This window comes from Hyla sarda, chromosome 1 (assembly GCF_029499605.1).
Source record: "Hyla sarda isolate aHylSar1 chromosome 1, aHylSar1.hap1, whole genome shotgun sequence".
In the NCBI taxonomy this organism is placed as follows: Eukaryota; Metazoa; Chordata; class Amphibia; order Anura; family Hylidae; genus Hyla; species Hyla sarda.
The window spans coordinates 427,517,782-427,539,509 of record NC_079189.1 but is presented as its reverse complement, the minus strand read 5'-3'; the positions used below and the strand labels follow the sequence as shown (position 1 = coordinate 427,539,509).

At 42.9% G+C, this 21,728-nt stretch overlaps 1 protein-coding gene across 4 annotated transcripts in view; it reads left to right on the top strand.

The window, feature by feature from the left end:
• Positions 1-21,728, top strand: part of TTC28 (tetratricopeptide repeat domain 28) — a 652,388-nt gene that overhangs the window by 364,618 nt on the left and 266,042 nt on the right. For all 4 annotated transcript variants that reach the window (XM_056529536.1, XM_056529528.1, XM_056529545.1 and 1 more), the window contains one exon: positions 19,254-19,761. In XM_056529536.1, coding sequence (XP_056385511.1) covers positions 19,254-19,761 — 508 coding nt within the window. The remainder of the gene's footprint in view (positions 1-19,253; positions 19,762-21,728) is intronic.

Here is a 21,728-nt window from a genome sequence, read left to right as displayed (position 1 = left end):
GCCAGGTTAGTGTTATTTTTGCTTCAGACGCGGCAGTTAGTTTTGATCGCCGTGTCTGAAGGGTTAACACAGGGCATCACCGCGATCGGTGATGTCCTGTATTAGCCACGGGTCCCAGCCATTGATGGCTTCAGGTATTCGCCGTATAAGACGCACCAACTTTCCCCCTCCAGTTTTGGGGAAGAAAAAGTGCGTCTTATACAGCGAAAAATACGGTAGGTACAAGCAACACAATGAAACAATAAGTTACAGGATAAAACAGGCATGGTTCCACAATTTGGCATAACATAGTCAAAAATGTCTCAAATGCCCTTCTTAGGCTAAGAGATAATTCTGGATCTCAAACACACATATAAAACATATTCAACCAGGAACATGGTGGGGTGCTCATTGTATAGTATGATCCAAAATTATGTCCAGATTAGTTCTCCCAACCATCTTTGTCTAGATGTAACATGCAAAAAAAAATTGAGTAGTTGGTGCCAGTAAAAGTTAACTAATTTGTATTTTCGGGTGCTTACAAACGTCAGAGTTAAAGCAGCATTAAAAGTCAGAAATGGCTGGCAGACTAGCCCATCACATATCCAGATATGGACTCTAATGTTTCAGGGGAGGAAAGGGGGGGGGGGGGGCAGATACACTGAGCCTTTCATGTAGTCTCACAATAATAAGTCGCAGGGTGTTAGATCTGGTGATGAGGCCAACACAACATTGGTGAACCATTGTTTCTGCATGGCCTATCCTGCATTCCAATAGTTTTCATTCTGGAATCGGTGTATATACAAATGAAAACAACAATTCACCAACGATCACCGGATCTAACACTTTGCGGATTCTTTGGGACTACATAAAGGTCTCAGTTTAACTTAATTTTACTAAATGGGAGTGAATATCAGGTGACTGATGTGGTGATACAGTCAGATGGTGTGCATTTAGCATTTGTGCACCTTAATGTACAACATTTACATCACCTAACTGTATTACCCCGCCCATAACCTGATATTCACTCCCATTATTGCAATCAAGTCCACGCCCATTTGACTGATTCCCTGAATTATCAAGCTACAAACCCACATATATCAGGAAAAAGTGTGTGATCAGGACATCCTAAGCTATTTATTAACAGTGAAATCAATTAAAAATGTTTTTGGGTTTACCACAAGTAAAGTATTGTAAAGATAAACGTGCCTCTACCTAAAATATTAAAACAAAGAAGTCACAGAACAGAAACGCACTAAGTATGCAATATATATATATATATATATATATATATATATATATATATATAAATTTTATTTTTATTTTTTTTTCATTGGAAAAGACGATTATACTCTTGGATTTCTGACATGGACATTCACACACATACAGTTGCAGATTTGATGCTATTAAATCAATGTAAACAAATAGTTGAAGACAGCATCAAATCTGCAGCAGATCCACAGCATCAAATCTGCATATCGTATTCGCTGCGGATTTGATCATATAGCCATGTTGCCAATTTGATGCTGCGGATCTATTTATTTGTATTCATCTAACAGCATGAAATCTGCAGCATCAGATGTGTGTACCACGGCTTATCCACTTGCAATGTAACTTTTTTGTGTTTAAACAAAATGTAATTGAATTAAATGTAGATTTTAGCATGGAATAGCATGAAATCCGCCTTGAAATCCGCCCTGCCCCGAGACCCGTTGGTCTGGGTCCTCTTGTACAATGCTGTATATAAAATGTTTCCCTGTTTATACCTATAAAAGGACATTTCTACCTTTATGCTGATGTCTTCACTCCAGGAGATATACAATTCTTTGATTTTCTGTCAACTAAAATCTCAAATGTCTCAAAGTAAATTAGATGGTTTGTCTGCTAATAAGTCCTTTTTATTAGAAGTATTCTGGGATCCCATGTCTTTACAAGACTGCCTCTAAGACCTGGTTTGCACTCACTTAAAGGGGTACTCCTAGGAAATAAAATGTTTCCCCTTTCTACAGGATAGGGGATAAGTTTCTGATCGCTTGGGGTCCAATCACTGAGCCCACTACGATTTTCTGGCTACCCACCTGTCCGCGACGCTCTGAGGGGTGAACCACTTATCCAATAACTGTTCAGCTACATTAAACACTGTGATTTTCTGTGGGTCAGTCTGGTGATCACATCACTAAGTTACAGTAATAGAATTCATAGATGCAGCTGTGATGGAATCAAAAAATGGTGCTGGGGGACTAGTGATGGTGAATGCGCATGATATAGGGAAAAAAAAAGCCCAGAATGCTTTCTTACAGGATGCTATCTTTGCTGACCACAACAATCTTGAATCCCTTTAGTCCATCTGTAGGTTTATATTATGGCAAGCATGTTGGGCTCTAGTTTTCAAATGATTCAATTTCATCCTGATGTATCATCTGATATAGAAATCTCATAGAGAAAATCCACTTTCCAAGTCATAAGATTTGCCTGATTCTTTAGGATCCAGAACACCAATGGTAATTGTATTCTGGCTGCTACATACTGTATATTAAAGGAAAATGGCCACCTGTTCACTCACACTAAACTCAATACACCATCTTATAGTGCGGGGAAAAAGGAGACCGATGTGTGGTCTCTGACTATTATGCATACCTGCAGTCTGGTGTCCGGTCCCTCTGAAGATCGGCTTCTATCTCTTGGGGCCAGCTGGATTTGAATATTCATGGTAGCTGGTCACATGAGCGATCAGTAGGCACAAGCGCTCGCGTTCCCGCTAATCTCCACTAAAGGTGCTGTCTTTGACCTGTTCTTTGTTGACATATAGTCATCCTGAAGTCAAGCGTTCTAGTGAACTACTTTTATGATACTATTACTGAATGAAAACAAGCTATGGTACTAAACGTATATTAGTTTAATCAAAGTTGAATGCATTAAAGAGGTAATCTAGTGTAAAAAAAAGAATGTGCTTTGGTAGAATAGAAAAAAAAATTCACTTACCCACCCCTGGTCCTTGACTGGTTTCCTGCAGCTCCTGTTCATCTCTGTCTGATCCCCTGTTCTTTCTTCTTCCTGCTTCTAAAATGAGCACTGGTTCCAGGATCTGCCAGCCCAGCCAATCACAGGCAGCAGTGGTGTTCTGTCTTTGGCAGTGATTGGTTTAGTGGGCAACAAGAATTTGTCTCGTAATCAGAAAGAAGAAAGAAAATCAAAGGACCTGATGGAGCTGAACAGGAGCTATGGCGCTACTAACGCCACATATATCCAACCTCTATATTGGAATACATGTATTGCGCTTATATGGCATCCGCTAAGCCCCAGGTACTTATGCGAATTGCCACGGCCACGAGGACACCACATACTCTCTGACCACATCAGGGATTACCCGTACAGCCTAAAATGGATCTTTCATTACAGCTCCGCTACTAACGCCCGTCTTCCATATGCAGTACGTTGATGTCAAACAGTAGGACATACACTGCTAGTTGAAATTGCTGCTTTTCTTTTAAATATAAGCACAAGCTTTTCTGTGTGTTACAGAACACCAAGTTAATATTTTATTTTAAATGGTAAAAGTTTTGACAGCATGACTGTTGTGAAATGCATTACGGTAACACTTAATCCTTGCCAGTATGCTGAAGGAATATAAATGAAATGCACATAATGCATCTGACTTACACAATCACTAGTTATAAATAATTTCATGCTATATACTTTCCATTTTGTGCTTGAAGACACGGAAATCCTTTAATACATCCAATGTCTGTTCTAAATCCATAGCCCCTTTTACTTTCAAAGTAAAGTAAAATTCCCTAATCCTCTCCAGTCTTCCCTGAAAACAGGTATACATGGGTTTTAGTTCTTGAGCTATTCTAGCACTATCTCTTAAAATTTAAATGTTATATATTTTCACAATACAGAAAAATGCTTGTCTTGATTCTATAGCCCTAAAGTCATTTCATAGGATCAAGGACGTGCACAGACATATGTATATATATATATATATATATATATATATATGTGTGTGTGTGTGTGTGTGTGTGTGTGTATATATATATATATATATATATATATATATATATATATATATGTTGTGACACTGTGGCAAGGGAGGAGTGTATTTCCCTAGCTAATCCTGGAGAAACCTCCACCTGTGGCCTCATTACTGAGGTAGCAGAAAAGGGAAGTGTATTAAAAAGGAAGTCAGACAGAATAGTTGGTGCTCTCCCCAGAAGACAGCAAGGTGGCTGTAGGGGGGGAGGCAGGGGTCCTGCTGAGGAACACACAGCCCCAGCTGTGAGTGACTCCAATAGTGAAGTGGACAAGACATGGAGTCTTTGCACACAAAGCAAGAGGTTGCAAACACTGTGTGTGAACAGTGAGTAGAAGGTTGCAAGAGGCATAAGTTTAACTGGCCGGGAAAAGCCCACCAGTTGATAGTCAGGGCACGCTGGATTTTGTAGTTAGTGACTAGACGGTATAGGATTTTGTTTGTTCCTGTGTTATGTTTTTATTTATCCTGCAACCTGTCTAGTAAAGCTGGCGAGGGGCCAAACTTGCATAAAGTACTGTTGTTTGACTGCTGATTGTTGTGGAAATGTGTCCTGTGGAGGTGTCAAGGACGATCCCAGAGCTATCCCCTGTGAGAAATCCTTACAATATATAAAAACCTAACATTTCTTAACGCAACACGTTTGTGAGGTAAGGGACCTCCAGCAGTCTTGTCAGCTAAATGGGACCCACATCACCCTACAGAGGTTCCAATCAATGAGAGCATCATAGGGTAGGTGCTTTTAAAGGGCAGGGGCTAAAGCCACCTTTTGAGTCTATGTGTGCACGTCCATGCATAGGATGCATTAAAACATTAAAACAGTCATAACAATACAAGGTTTGGTTCTAGTTATACATTTTTGGTCATAGCCAAGGGTCATCTGTAGTTCTTTTGGAGTATTTTATTTGGCCAACAGAACATACATATTGATGAGAAATATCATATATTATATATCAATATTAGTTTGGTTTTTGTGCCTTTCTGTTGCAGATGTCTTTGAATGAGAACATCTAAAAATGCCAGATATGTTTATTAGACCATAGTCAGTAATACCCCCCTACACACAATATTTGCTGCAATAGTGACATTCTCCTCTGCATTACTTCAATCACCTCTTCACTATCTCTCAAACAACGCTTTTCTTGTGCTTTACCTTTCTTCTTGATCAATCTCTCTCATCCAGTAGGATATTCCCTACCCATACAATATAATATATATACACTGCTCAAAAAAATTAGGAGAACACTTAAACAACACAATGTAACTCCCAGTCAATCACACTTCTGTGAAATCACACTGTCCACTCAGGAAGCAACACTGATTGACAATCAATTTCACATGCTGTTGGGCAAATGGAACAGACAACAGGTGGAAATTATAGGCAATTAGCAAAACACCCTGAATAAAGGAGTGGTTCTGCAGGTGGTGACCACAGATCACTTCTCGGTTCCTATGCTTCCTGACTGATGTTTTGGTCACTTTTGAATGCTGGCAGTGCTTTCACTCTAGTGGTAGCATGAGACGGAGTCTACAACCCACACAAGTGGCTTAGGTAGTGCAGCTCATCCAGGATGGCACATCAATGTGAGCTGTGACAAGAAGGTTCGATGTATCTGTCAGCGTAGTGTCCAGAGCATGGAGGCACTACCAGGAGACAGGCCAGTACATCAGATGTGAAGGAGGCTGTAGGAGGGCAACAACCCAGCAGCAGGACCGCTACCTCCGCCTTTGTGCAAGACGGAGCACTGCCAGAGCCCTGCAAAATGACCTCCAGCAGGACTCAAATGTGCATGTGTCCATTCAGACGGTCAGAAACAGACTCCCTGAGGGTGGTATGAGGGCCCGAAGTCCACAGGTGAAGGTTGTGTTTACAGCCCAACATCGTGCAGGACGTTTGGCATTTGCCAAAGAACACCAAGGTTGGCAAATTCGCCACTGGTGCCCTGTGCTTTTCACAGATGAAAGCAGGTTCACACTGAGCACATGTGGCAGATGTGACAGAGTCTGGAGACGCCGTGGAGAAAGTTCTGCTGCTTTCAACATCCACCAGCATGACCGGTTTGGCGGTGGGGTCAGTAATGGTGTGGGGTGGCATTTCTTTGGAGGGCCGCACAGCCCTCCATGTGCTTGCCAGAAGTAGCCTGACTGCCATTAGGTACCGAGATGAGATCCTCACACCCCTTGTGACACCATATGCTAGTGCGTTTGGCCCTTGGTTCCTCCTAATGCAAGATAATGCTAGACCTCATCAATGCTATGGACTGGCCCTCTTATTCCCCAGACCTGAATCCGATTGAGCACATCTGGAACATCATGTCTTGCTCATCTACCAATGCCATGTTGCACCACAGACTGTCTAGGAGTTGGCGGATGCTTTAGTCCAGGTCTGAAAGGACATCCCTCAGGAGACCATCTGCCACCTCATCAGGAGCATGCCCAGGTGTTGTAAGGAGGTCATACAGGCAATAGGAGGCCACACACACACTATTGAGCCTCATTTTGAGTTGTTTTAAGGACAATAAAAGTTGGATCAGCCTTGAGTGTGACTCCATATCTAGACCTCCATGAGTTGATAAATTTGATTTCCATTGATAATTTTTGTGTGATTTTGTTGTCAGCACATACAACTATGTAAAGACAAAAGTATTTCATATGATTAGTTCCACTGGTTTTATTCCAAACACATGCGAGTGTCAATCATGGACCCTTGACCCAGGACTGGACTCTGCGGGCACCGCATAATTGATTTTGTTCCAAGGATGTGCTGCTTTCCTCTTTGAAGATAGATAGATAGATTTTATCGCCCAATCAGTGATCTTTTAGTGGGATTTTTGCATTTTTTAAGCAACTTTTTATGTTTTAACACTGATGACATCCCAAAACAAGGAGCCTGGGCAAAAGTGACATATTTTTAAACCAATGAGTGGTAGAACTAGGCTTTTTATTTATTTTTTATTATTGATATTTAATTTTTTATTTTTTGGGGTGAGGGTGGGACTCCCAGATATTGAGGTCTCACTGATTATACATTAAAATATACCATTTATTAACTAAATATTTCTAATCTGTGGAAACTACAGGCAAGCTGTAGATATCATTCAATATAAATTACATTAGTCTGTGCTGTAAGTTTTGTGCTGCACTTTGCTTTTAGTCTGTAATGAAATGTGCAATATTCTTGTTTATGTATTTCTATTGTTAAGTTACAACAGAAGCTACATTAAGGGAGCTGGAAACTTGATATATTTATAAAAGTTCCTTAAGAACAGCATTTCAGATACACACTTGTACTGCTTCATAAACTCACATTAAAAAGCTAAGTCGGGCCATTCTGATCCCAAATGAATAACCAGACAGATGTCAATTTCCGAATTTAGCAGGTTTGTGAAATGACATCAGTAAGGTTCTAAACACAATGAGAGACGCTCCGTTCATGCAAATCATAAGTGCCCACGTAGACTGTAATTCCCGGTATAAAAGATGAGAAAACACATAAATATATAAAAAAAAACTAAAATACTACTTATTCTGTCAGTTAGTAAGCTGACAATAACCACCAGATGTACCTACAATGTACCAAACATATGAAATACATCTTGTAGTATTTGTTTTTTTGTTTGCACTAATTGTGCACTGCCAGATATTGAATTGAGAGGGAGTGTTACATTATGTTCTAGGATGTATCTATCATTACAAGGAAAAAGTCTTGAAAAAACAAACAAAATGGTCCAGCGCAGGTTTGGTAAAATAGCGAGGATTTTATTAAACAGAAACAGGTACAATCATGGTGACGCATTTCGGCTGCTAGTTTACAGCCTTAGTCATACAAAAAAGTCTATGATATTGAATTGAAAGGGAGTGTTACATTATGTTTTAGGGTGTATCTCTCATTACAAGTTAAAAGTCTAATCCTTGGCATATGTAAATGCATATTAAAAGTATTTCAGCCAGAAGTGTTTCTACATGTATTTCAGCTGCTTTCTCCTCCTCTCACTCTGATTTCATGAGTCTGATATACAGGCTGAAGCACAGAGACTCTTCTCTTCTGCCTTCCCCCTCACAGAATGAGTGTCATATACAGGTTGAGGCAACAAGACTCTTCTCTTTATCTCTACAGAATGAGTCTCATATACAGGCTGAGGCAGAGAGACACTTCTCTCACAGCATGAGTCTTATGTGGTGAACCACGGTGATGGCGGGACCACGGGGTGTAGTGGTGTAGGTGGAGGGCGCAAGATGGTATAAATCGCAGGGGTAAGGTGTTGTTAACCCCTAATGTTCATGATGCCAGAGTGTTTTTGGGTACTGGAACTATACGAAAGGTATCTCTGCTATTCCAATAGCTAGGTAGTGAAAGGAGAGTCCACAACGAAGTTATGGTTTAACGGAGGCTTTACTGAGTTAAGACAGGTGTTATCATCTTCACAGCTAGGCCAGAATCTCAGAGAGGTGGCCAGGAACATAGAAGGACCTCGCAGCTTGCTGGGACCAATTAGACTGGTAATAGACTTTAGATAATTATCTTGAGGCTTGACTTTAGACTTGACTTGACTATGGGTAGTGACGGCAGTCATAGACTTTTGACTTACTGGAATGACTGTAGCTTTGGGGCCTTCCAGGTGCTGGTCACTAGCACTGAGGTATCTGGTGTTTGCTGTTCCTCAGCAGGGAGCATAAGAGAGAGAATTGTAATGGCTGACTCCTTATATAGAGGTGGGCTGAGCCAAAGCCCATTGGTCAAACTGCGGGTCATAGGTTAAACTGGTGCTCTCTGGGTAACATCATGTGACAACATAACATAACATGTGACATTCCAGAGGTCCTTCAGACATCTTACAGGTCCTTTAGACTAGCTATACATTAATACACTGACTATAATCCTATGACAATAAATGACACTTATAATAACAGCAGGGGAGATACTGAAGGAGAGCCCCCAGGTCACTGAGGGACTCAACCTGACAGGGCCTAAGGGTAGTACAGAACCATGTATATACAGGCTGAGGTATGTGTTACGCCGAGCGCTCCGGGTCCCCGCTCCTCCCCGGAGCGCTCGCTACACTTCCCTCACTGCAGCGCCCCGGTCGGTTCCACGGACCCGGGGCGCTGCGTTACCACCTCCGGCCGGGATGCGATTCGCGATGCGGGTAGCGCCCGCTCGCGATGCGCACCCCGGCTCCCGTACCTTACTCGCTCCCCGTCAGTTCTGTCCCGGCGCGCGCGGCCCCGCTCCCTAGGGCGCGCGCGCGCCGGGTCTTTGCGATTTAAAGGGCCACTGCACCGCTGATTGGTGCAGTGGTTCCAATTAGTGTTTACACCTGTGCACTTCCCTATATCACCTCACTTCCCCTTCACTCCCTCGCCGGATCTTGTTGCCCTAGTGCCAGTGAAAGCGTTCCTTGTGTATTCCTTGCCTGTGATTCCAGACCTTCTGCCGTTGCCCCTGACTACGATCCTTGCTGCCTGCCCCGACCTTCTGCTACGTCCGACCTTGCTTCTCTCTACTCCCTTGTACCGCGCCTATCTTCAGCAGCCAGAGAGGTTGAGCCGTTGCTAGGGGATACGACCTGGTCACTACCGCCGCAGCAAGACCATCCCGCTTTGCGGCGGGCTCTGGTGAAAACCAGTAGTGACTTAGAACCGATCCTCTAGCACGGTCCACGCCAATCCCTCTCTGGCACAGAGGATCCACTACCTGCCAGCCGGCATCGTGACAGTAGATCCGGCCATGGATCCCGCTGAAGTTCCTCTGCCAGTTGTCGCTGACCTCACCACGGTGGTCGCCCAGCAGTCACAACAGATTGCGCAACAAGGCCAACAGCTGTCTCAACTGACTGTTATGCTACAACAGTTACTACCACAGCTCCAGCAATCATCTCCTCCGCCAGCTCCTGCACCTCCTCCGCAGCGAGTGGCCGCTTCTGGAATACGACTATCCTTGCCGGATAAATTTGATGGGGACTCTAAGTTTTGCCGTGGCTTTCTTTCCCAATGTTCATTACACTTGGAGATGATGTCGGACCAGTTCCCCACTGAAAGGTCTAAGGTGGCTTTCGTAGTCAGCCTGCTGTCTGGAAAAGCCCTGGCTTGGGCCACACCGCTCTGGGACCGCAATGACCCCGTCACTGCCTCTGTACACTCCTTCCTCTCGGAAATTCGAAGTGTCTTTGAGGAACCTGCCCGAGCCTCTTCTGCTGAGACTGCCCTGTTGAACCTGGTCCAGGGTAATTCTTCCGTTGGCGAGTATGCCGTACAGTTCCGTACCCTTGCTTCAGAATTATCCTGGAATAATGAGGCACTCTGCGCGACCTTTAAAAAAGGCCTATCCAGCAACATTAAAGATGTTCTGGCCGCACGAGAAATCCCTGCTAACCTACATGAACTCATCCATCTTGCCACTCGCATTGACATGCGTTTTTCCGAACGGCGTCAGGAGCTCCGCCAGGATATGGACTCTGTTCGCACGAGGCGTTTCTTCTCCCCGGCTCCTCTCTCCTCTGGTCCCCTGCAATCTGTTCCTGTGCCTCCCGCCGTGGAGGCTATGCAGGTCGACCGGTCTCGCCTGACACCCCAAGAGAGGACACGACGCCGCATGGAGAATCTCTGCCTGTACTGTGCTAGTACCGAACACTTCCTGAAGGATTGTCCTATCCGTCCTCCCCGCCTGGAAAGACGTCCGCTGACTCCGCACAAAGGTGAGACAGTCCTTGATGTCTACTCTGCTTCTCCACGTCTTACTGTGCCTGTGCGGATGTCTGCCTCTGCCTTCTCCTTCTCTGCTGTGGCCTTCTTGGACTCTGGATCTGCAGGAAATTTCATCTTAGCCTCTCTCGTCAACAGGTTCAACATCCCGGTGACCAGTCTCGCCAGACCCCTCTACATCAATTGTGTAAACAATGAAAGATTGGACTGTACTATACGTTTCCGCACGGAGCCCCTTCTAATGTGCATCGGATCTCATCACGAGAGGATTGAACTGTTGGTCCTCCCCAATTGCACTTCTGAAATCCTTCTTGGACTTCCCTGGCTTCAACTCCATTCCCCAATCCTGGATTGGTCCACTGGGGAGATCAAGAGTTGGGGGCCCTCTTGTTCCAAGGACTGCTTAAAACCGGTTCCCAGTAAACCTTGCCGTGTCCCTGTGCTTCCTCATGTAACCGGTCTCCCTAAGGCCTATATGGACTTTGCGGACGTTTTTTGCAAAAAACAAGCTGAGACTCTACCTCCTCACAGGCCTTATGATTGTCCCATTGACCTCCTCCCGGGCACTACTCCACCCCGGGGCAGAATCTATCCTCTGTCCGTCCCAGAGACTCTTGCCATGTCTGAATACGTCCAAGAAAATTTAAAAAAGGGCTTTATCCGTAAATCCTCCTCTCCTGCCGGAGCCGGATTTTTCTTTGTGTCCAAAAAAGATGGCTCTCTACGTCCTTGCATTGACTACCGCGGTCTTAATAAAATCACGGTTAAGAACCGCTACCCTCTACCCCTCATCTCTGAACTCTTTGATCGTCTCCAAGGTGCCCATATTTTTACCAAACTGGACTTAAGAGGTGCTTATAATCTCATCCGCATCAGAGAGGGGGATGAATGGAAAACGGCATTTAACACCAGAGATGGACACTTTGAGTATCTGGTCATGCCCTTTGGTCTATGCAACGCCCCTGCCGTCTTCCAAGACTTTGTTAATGAAATTTTTCGTGATCTACTATACTCCTGTGTTGTTGTATATCTGGACGATATCCTGATTTTTTCTGCCAATCTTGAAGAACACCGCCAGCATGTCCGTATGGTTCTTCAGAGACTTCGTGATAATCAACTCTATGCCAAAATAGAGAAATGTCTGTTTGAATGCCAATCTCTTCCTTTTCTAGGATACTTGGTCTCTGGCCAGGGACTACAAATGGACCCAGATAAACTCTCTGCCGTCTTAGATTGGCCACGCCCCTCCGGACTCCGTGCCATCCAACGTTTTTTGGGGTTCGCCAATTATTACAGGCAATTTATTCCACATTTTTCTACCATTGTGGCTCCTATTGTGGCTTTAACAAAAAAAAATGCCGATCCCAAGTCTTGGCCTCCTCAAGCGGAAGACGCCTTTAAACGACTCAAGTCTGCCTTTTCTTCGGCTCCCGTGCTCTCCAGACCTGACCCATCTAAACCCTTCCTATTGGAGGTTGATGCCTCCTCAGTGGGAGCTGGAGCTGTCCTTCTACAAAAAAACTCTTCCGGGCATGCTGTTACTTGTGGTTTTTTTTCCAGGACCTTCTCTCCGGCGGAGAGGAACTACTCCATCGGGGATCGAGAGCTTCTAGCCATTAAATTAGCACTTGAGGAATGGAGGCATCTGCTGGAGGGATCAAGATTTCCAGTTATTATTTACACCGATCACAAGAACCTCTCCTACCTCCAGTCTGCCCAACGGCTGAATCCTCGTCAGGCCAGGTGGTCTCTGTTCTTTGCCCGATTTAATTTTGAAATTCACTTTCGGCCTGCTGATAAAAACATTAGGGCCGATGCTCTCTCTCGTTCCTCAGATGCCTCTGAAATTGAACTCTCTCCTCAACACATCATTCCTCCTGACTGCCTGATTTCCACTTCTCCAGCCTCCATCAGGCAAACTCCTCCAGGAAAGACCTTTGTTTCTCCACGCCAACGCCTTGGGATCCTCAAATGGGGTCACTCCTCCCATCTCGCAGGTCATGCGGGCATCAAGAAATCTGTGCAACTCATCTCTCGCTTCTATTGGTGGCCGACTCTAGAGACTGATGTGGTGGACTTTGTGCGAGCCTGCACTATCTGTGCCCGGGATAAGACTCCTCGCCAGAAGCCCGCTGGTTTTCTTCATCCTCTACCTGTCCCCGAACAACCTTGGTCTCTGATTGGTATGGATTTTATTACTGACTTACCCCCATCCCATGGCAACACTGTTATTTGGGTGGTCGTTGATCGATTCTCCAAAATGGCACATTTCATCCCTCTTCCTGGTCTTCCTTCAGCGCCTCAGTTGGCTAAACAATTTTTTGTACACATTTTTCGTCTTCACGGGTTGCCTACACAGATCGTCTCGGATAGAGGCGTCCAATTTGTGTCTAAATTCTGGAGGGCTCTCTGTAAACAACTCAAGATTAAATTAAATTTTTCTTCTGCATACCATCCTCAATCCAATGGACAAGTAGAGAGAATTAACCAGATCTTGGGTGACTATTTACGACATTTTGTTTCCTCCCGCCAGGATGACTGGGCAGATCTTCTACCTTGGGCCGAATTCTCGTATAATTTCAGAATCTCTGAATCTTCCTCCAAATCTCCGTTTTTCGTGGTGTACGGCCGTCACCCTCTTCCTCCCCTCCCTACCCCCTTGCCCTCTGGTCTGCCCGCTGTGGATGAAATTTCTCGTGATCTTTCCACCATATGGAAAGAGACCCAAAATTCTCTCTTACAGGCTTCTTCTCGCATGAAGAGATTCGCAGATAAGAAAAGAAGAGCTCCTCCCATTTTTTCCCCTGGAGACAAGGTATGGCTCTCCGCTAAATATGTCCGTTTCCGTGTCCCGAGCTATAAGTTGGGACCACGCTATCTTGGTCCTTTTAAAGTTTTGTGTCAAATTAATCCTGTCTCTTACAAACTTCTTCTTCCTCCTTCTCTTCGTATCCCTAATGCCTTTCACGTCTCTCTTCTTAAACCTCTCATCCTCAACCGTTTTTCTCCTAAATCTGTTCCTCCCACTCCTGTTTCCGGCTCCTCGGACATCTTCTCTGTCAAAGAGATTTTGGCCTCTAAAAAGGTCAGGGGAAGAACTTTTTTTTTAGTGGATTGGGAGGGTTGTGGTCCAGAAGAGAGGTCCTGGGAACCTGAGGACAATATCCTGGACAAAAGTCTGATCCTCAGGTTCTCAGGCCCCAAGAAGAGGGGGAGACCCAAGGGGGGGGGTACTGTTACGCCGAGCGCTCCGGGTCCCCGCTCCTCCCCGGAGCGCTCGCTACACTTCCCTCACTGCAGCGCCCCGGTCGGTTCCACGGACCCGGGGCGCTGCGTTACCACCTCCGGCCGGGATGCGATTCGCGATGCGGGTAGCGCCCGCTCGCGATGCGCACCCCGGCTCCCGTACCTTACTCGCTCCCCGTCAGTTCTGTCCCGGCGCGCGCGGCCCCGCTCCCTAGGGCGCGCGCGCGCCGGGTCTTTGCGATTTAAAGGGCCACTGCACCGCTGATTGGTGCAGTGGTTCCAATTAGTGTTTACACCTGTGCACTTCCCTATATCACCTCACTTCCCCTTCACTCCCTCGCCGGATCTTGTTGCCCTAGTGCCAGTGAAAGCGTTCCTTGTGTATTCCTTGCCTGTGATTCCAGACCTTCTGCCGTTGCCCCTGACTACGATCCTTGCTGCCTGCCCCGACCTTCTGCTACGTCCGACCTTGCTTCTCTCTACTCCCTTGTACCGCGCCTATCTTCAGCAGCCAGAGAGGTTGAGCCGTTGCTAGGGGATACGACCTGGTCACTACCGCCGCAGCAAGACCATCCCGCTTTGCGGCGGGCTCTGGTGAAAACCAGTAGTGACTTAGAACCGATCCTCTAGCACGGTCCACGCCAATCCCTCTCTGGCACAGAGGATCCACTACCTGCCAGCCGGCATCGTGACAGTATGGAGGATCCTCCTTGTTCTCTCACAGCATGAGTCTCACATACAAGCTGAGATAAGGAGGATCCTCTTATCCCTGTTCTCTCTCACAGCATGAGTCTCACTCACAGTCTGAAGCAGAGGGAATCTTCTCCACCCACTTCCCTCTCACAGCATGGGTCTCACAGGCTGAGGCAGAGAGACTCTTCCTGCCCCCCTTCCCTTTCACAGCATAAGTATCATATACAGGCTGAGGCAGTGAGATACTTCTCTCTCTTCCCTTTCCCAGCACAAGTCTCACATGCAGGCTGAGGCAGAGAGATTATCCCCCCCCCTCTCTTTCACAGGATGAGTCTCTTTATACAGGCTGAGGCAGTGAGACTCTTCTTCTCCCCCTTCCCTATAGAGCATGAGTCTCACATACAGGCTGAGGAAGAGCGACTATTATCCTTCCCCTTTTCTTTGAAAACAAGAGTCTCAAACAAAACACTGGGAGAAATATACTGATGCAGTTTTATTCTCCTTCCTTACCAGGTCCCTGCTATTCTAGTGACCCATATGGGGTCTTCATGTGATTGGCTCCTTCACCAGGTCAAATGAACAGTTATTTTCTGTACAGGTTCGAAGCAGCCCATGACAGCCACTGCTCAGGACTTGTACAGAAGGGGAGTACAGGAAACAATCATGTTAAGACCTCCATGGGTCACTGAAACATAAGATACTAGCTAAGTGTCATTATAGGAGTGGATGCATTCCCTCCATACATGCAAAAATAGGCATGGTTCATTTTAAAGGGAACCTATCATCCCCTTTTTGTTGTCACTGGGGAAGTCCCTGACACCTTCTCTGTATCCCATCAGCCTTGATTGATCTCTTGTTTGGTTATAGGCAGAAGCCATTGGGGATCCCTCAATTATTTATGGTTCAAGCAGCATGAAAGTGATGACAGGATCCCTTTTAGAGTACTTGTTTCATATTTTGGATGCTATGTAATAAAGATTTGTACTAACGAGTTCCAAAACATTTTATAGACTTTTGCGATAACTTTAAAGTTCCAAAGTACATTTTGCCTTGGGACAACAGCAACGTAAGACGGTTGTAAGTCAGTGCTTTTAGAAACTAGCCCTTTCTCCAATCAATTTCCTATGGTAGACTGAATGAAATAACAGCTTAATTTTGATAAACAACTCAATTTATCATTTGAGAGGACATTTGTAAATACCTCTAGGTCCCCATAGATCTGGACGCTGTGAAATGAAATTGAAAATCCAAAAACCTAACCCGATTTTTCCCACTTGTAAGTGGAAAGGTATTTGTGAGCCTCTCAGTTAAGGTTGAAAATTACTCAGCCATAATTTAATTTAAATAGAAGCCTATCACCTTACCCCAAAATAAGCAAAAATAATATTGATTTTACAGCGCTGTAAGTCATTACAATTTGTCAGCTTTTATGTTGTAATTAAATTGCCTCAGGGAAACCTAGTATAGTTTTTCAATCTGGGAAGCTGGTACAGGTAGTGGATCGTGCCAACTTCCGTATCTAATTAGCTATAAATTGTTTTTATAGCGAATCTGTTACTGCTCCTTCTTAAAAAGAAAAATTGCTTGTTTATTAATCTCTTACTTTTCAAAAAAACACAGCACACCAGGATTTATACAGGAATGTTGCAAGCTGCTTTTTTTTTTCTACAGAAGGCTTTAATTTATTACATCCTCTAACTACTTAGGACTCCGCTATGTGTCTTCTTGGCATATTGTTTATTCTGCATAGGGGAAATATATACAAGAGGACAATATTGGGTTCTTTATTGTTCCACGCTTCCGTATGGCTTTCATGAATAGAAATGCCAGCCAATGTATTAGCTCTACCAAGTATGTATGAACAATAGTAAGTTGCTTTATAGCTAAAATTATTGGTGAGTTATTATTACCATGGCCCCCTTTTTGCATTGTTTAGAAATATGTACTGATATTGTGCCAGATATACAGATGTACATCTACAGGTGTCTTATAGATCCATATAAAGTGGATATGTAATATGGCATTGTACGTTGAACATGTAAACGGTCTATATAGATGTGATCTAAAAAATATTAAGACATGTCTGTTATCTACCACTACAGAAACAAGAAAGGCAAAGAAGATCCATCTCACGAGGTTGCAGTCCAAAAATATTAGAAAATGTTTATTGAAGCATACAGATGTAGAATCAATACAAAAGATCCATAAATAGTGACTGACGCATTTCAGACAGTGTGTCCTTAGTCACGGGACTATGACTAAGGACAAACTGTCCGAAATGTATCAGTCACTTTTTATGGATCTTTTAGCCCAAAATGCATCAGTTACTTTTTATGAATCTTTTGTACTTATTTTACATCTGTATGCTTCAAAAAAATTTTTTTTGATATCTTTGGACTGTAACCTCGTGAGCTGGATCTTCTTTGACGTTCTGGATCCTTGTGCTGTGCTCTGGCTTTCTGAGCTCTGAGGCGGGGATCAGTATCACATATACAGGTGTGGTGAGCTGAAGAGCTGTGCTTTTCTTACTTCAGAAACAAGAGTTGGACAGGTTAAATTTCAACCTCTTGATCCTTAGTGATGACATAGGGGTATGACAGCTGCTTATCCTTTCTCCCTATAGAAATAATATACACACTCCACCATGCTCATCCTGCATACTTCTAGAGAAGATGGCTGCTGGCCAAGCAATTGTTAATGTGAAAGCTAGCTAAGTACCGTATATGGCCATTTTAAATTTCAATCTAACCATGCATATTAAGAAGAGAAACAAATTGATTTTTCAAGTTAATCCCTATGTATGAATATACTGCATTTCCTATTGAAGACAGATATTCATGTTACAAGTCATGTAATCGTAAGATTCTTCACTCTTTTAGTGTAGTCTTGTCATATATCTGGTGCTTTTTCAAATCTTCTGGTCACTGTTAAGAAAGACTGTCCCTATCCCATTCATGCGCTGAATATTTTACATAGAACTTATTTTATTATTTATTATGTCTTTTATTATGAAGTTTGTTAAATAAATTGACCTCACAGAAGCAAAGTTATATATGACATAGTTGAAAAGGTTGCAAAGACATGGGTCTATCCAGTTCACCCAACATTGTTGATCCAGAGGCAGAGTTCCATAATCTCATGAAATCTTCTTTTCTCTACACTTGGAGGATGCCCCCTTTCCATGGTTACAGACCATGGTTACAGACCTCTAAGCCATATTTATTCCCAAACCAAATAACCCAATGTATGATAGCCCGTCTTGGTACTTAAATTCATCTATTCTCTCATATAATTTGGGTGCCCTCCTCTGCTCCCGCTCTTGTTCTGCCATGTCCTTCTTATACATAAGTGTCCAATGTTGTACATTACATCTCATGGTAACTTCTATTAGCGTTTTAATTATTTTATTGAATATTGCCATATTTATGTAAAATTCTATTCAGCGGTCATTCAGAGTACCTATATAGAATTGGGAGCCTGGGCCATGTGGAAGCCAACTTTCAAGAAGATGTATATCCACTAAATACAGTATTAAAACAGGATAAGATTTTTGATTTACAACAGGAATTATAGCTGTGGTATAAATCACTAGGAAGTCCATCAGGAGGCATCATAGAGGGCTTTATATCATATGTTGAAAGTATTATGTTGAATAACCATTTTTCTTTGGTTTTCTTGAGACATCTTCATTGCTTCTACATAAAATGCATAATTTCAACTACTTCAGTTTAATTTAAGTGTTTAATTTTTATTGTTAACCATGAAAAAGGCAAGATAAGCTCTTCACAGGGCCATGGATTAGGAGTATAATAAAACATAATTCTGGAAGAAATATTATACTTTTATTAATAATAATAATCAAACTCAGGAGTGATAATCTTCTTCTCCCTGTAAGCTTTCATAGGAGACATCTTCTCATTCTGAAATTCATCTTTTTTATGGGCATTTCTGCAGTATCTTACAGATTAAATTCCTTACTGAACAGGCAAGTCATCCAATGTATTACTTTATATCCTAACATCAGGCAAACTGCAATTATAGGATGGCAGATATAATAGGTGAAATTTCCGCTGCATTGAGCAATGTGTTGCAGGTTTTATATTTCATTTCTATGTAAAGGCAAAATTACTTTGTGTTTTTTAAGGTCTTAAATATAACAGGATAGCTATACTGTCCAAGAAAGAAATTAGTTGTTTTAGTTTTTTTGGCTATTGTGGCCATTGGCTTGGTACTCTTTATAACATAACAAAATTCTAAAAAAAAAATCTGGAGATACCTGGGACAATAGAAATGTATGTATCCAAATACAAATCTCACATAACCATGGTTATTGGAAAAGTGTTCAATATGTGAAGTATTCCTGAAAATAAACAGGTTCTGCTTTAGTCCCCCAAGCGGCACTTTTGTTCATGAGCTGCCTCTACAGTTCCCATCCATTCATCTGAATAGGAAGGAGGTGCATTAGTAAACACAGCCTATGGGCAAGAGCGGCAGTGTTTATGGGAAAAAGCACAGACAGTTTTTTGTAATACTAGACACAGGACAATCATTTTAAAAACTAATGTCACATTTTCTAAAATGTTGCCTCTTCTTTTCACAGGCGGCATCATCTGCCTTAAGCAGCTTGGGTCATGTCTACACTGCAATTGGCGATTACCCTAATGCACTGGCTAGCCACAAGCAATGTGTTCTCCTGGCTAAACAATCCAAAGATGAACTGTCTGAAGCACGAGAACTGGGGAACATGGGAGCTGTCTACATTGCAATGGGGGACTTTGAAAATGCAGTTCATTGCCATGAACAACACTTAAAGATTGCGAAGGAACTTGGGAACAAGAGAGAAGAGGCCCGGGCATATAGTAACCTTGGCAGTGCCTTTCACTACAGGAGAAATTTTGACAAGGCAATGTCCTACCACAACCATGTTCTGGAACTTGCACAGGAGTTATCTGAAAAGTCCATAGAGATGCGTGCCTACGCTGGCTTGGGTCATGCTGCGCGCTGTATGCAGGATTTGGAGAGAGCTAAACAATATCATGAGCAACAACTGTCTATTGCTGAAAGTCTAAAAGACCGTGCGGCAGAGGGTAGAGCTTCTTCCAACTTAGGTAAGTGCCTTACATTTTTTAAAATTTACCGTCTTCTTCTTCTTAGACATTTCTCAAGATTGTTAGTTTTGGAATTATGGGACAAATAAGTTGCTGAAAAACAATGAGAACTAAAAGGTAATTTATAATTGTATGCACTAGGTGCCGACTGCAAAAGTCTCAAAATTTTTTGTGCAAACCTCCATTTTGCGCAAAAAGTTTTTGACTTTTTTACACCTTGCTCCCTAAGTGAGTGGGACTTGGTGTAAAGTAGGCATGACAGGAGGTAGTTTAAAGACATGGTGCATGGCTCTCTTCACTGCCTGATTTATTAAGAGGCATACACCGGGAAGTGGAAAGCTGCGCGCTTTCATATTAGGACCAGCGTGCACCAGTCTTGAAAATTTCCCCCAAGAGTTTCACCTTGTAGTTTTATACTTTACTTCCTTGTAAACGTCCTGCCAAAATAATGTGTAAGGGTCTATTTAAATTACATATGGCTGTCCTGTTTGTTTTATTTATTGAAATAAGTTGGTTGTTTATTTATGTATTGAAATGAATCCATTAAATTGGGCCCCTGATATGAAATATTAAAAGTGTCTGTTGTTGTCTGTTTGGTAAGGTTTCTTACCAAATACCAATTAACAGGATAGACAAATAGAGTTTTGCTAATTTTTCATTCAATAATGTAAATGCAAGTCTGTGGCTAGAGGATACTCCAGGATGGCCATCCTGTTGAACTATCCTGTTTTGCAAACTGATGCAAAATTATACAATGAGTCTGTAAAAATTCTAAATGTGAATTTATTTTGTATGTTATATTTATTTTTTTAAACATGAAAAAAAACAAAAAAGGAAACAGGATATTTCAACAGGATGCCAAAATGTGACGTGAACCAGGCCTAAATCTAACACTGTTGTCCTCCTTTTCTCAGAAATCCCAAGATTTGGATGGTTAATGACATGTCAATAATACACAATGCCAATACTTTCATAGAGCGAAGTGTGACCATGTTGGTCACACAGTTTTAAAGGGGTTCTCCGGCCCAAGACATATTATCCCCTATCAAAAGGATAGGGGATAACATGTCTGATCGTGAAGAGTCAGGTTGCTGGGGCCCCCCACAATCTCTGGGCCGATGCTGTGGCATTTATGAACATAGAAGCCTGAGGCTTCTGTGTTTGTGACGTCACATTATGCCCCTTCCATTCATGTCTATGTATTATCTGCCACGCCCCATATCATAGACATGAATGGAGGGGGCATGGCAGCTGTGGTCACCATTCATCTGGCATGGAGGGGAGTTTACTCCATGCACTAGATGACTGGGGTGCAGCGGCAGAGATCGGATGGGGATAACATGTCTAGTGGCAGTGTACCCCTTTAGAGCATTGCTAGACAACTCATTGGTTAGTATACAGTATACGCTATTGGACAATTTCTTTAGAGAACAATTACAAGGAAAAGATGTTGACTCTCTATATAATTAGATTAGCATTATTATTGTTATGAAAATTCCAGAATTTTTCCTTGTGGTATTTTCTTGCCTGACTAGAATCTGGAATGTAAAGAATAAATTGCTGATGGTAATAAATTCACAGATTTCATTATAATATTTGCACAACTGGATGAATCTTGAATATCTGCAACAATATAGAAACCTCATTTTCACCAGCTATTTTCTTATGCATGGGCTTAGCAAACATGTTATAAATGAGACTCCCATTAAATTGAATTCAAGTGTTCTACATATTATTTGGTTCCGACACATGCTGTTGATCAAATGATGCTGGGATATTCATGAAATTTAATAATAAACGTGTCAAGGAATATTAGTAGCACAGAGATTTTTTTATTAATATCAGTCATTGCTTTTCTGTTTAGCTTGATCAGACCAAGCCTATTTGGCTGCTTATAATTCCATTGGGGGGTTTGGAAGAAATGTGTATTTTTGCAATTGTGTGAGGTGAAAGAATATCACACATTC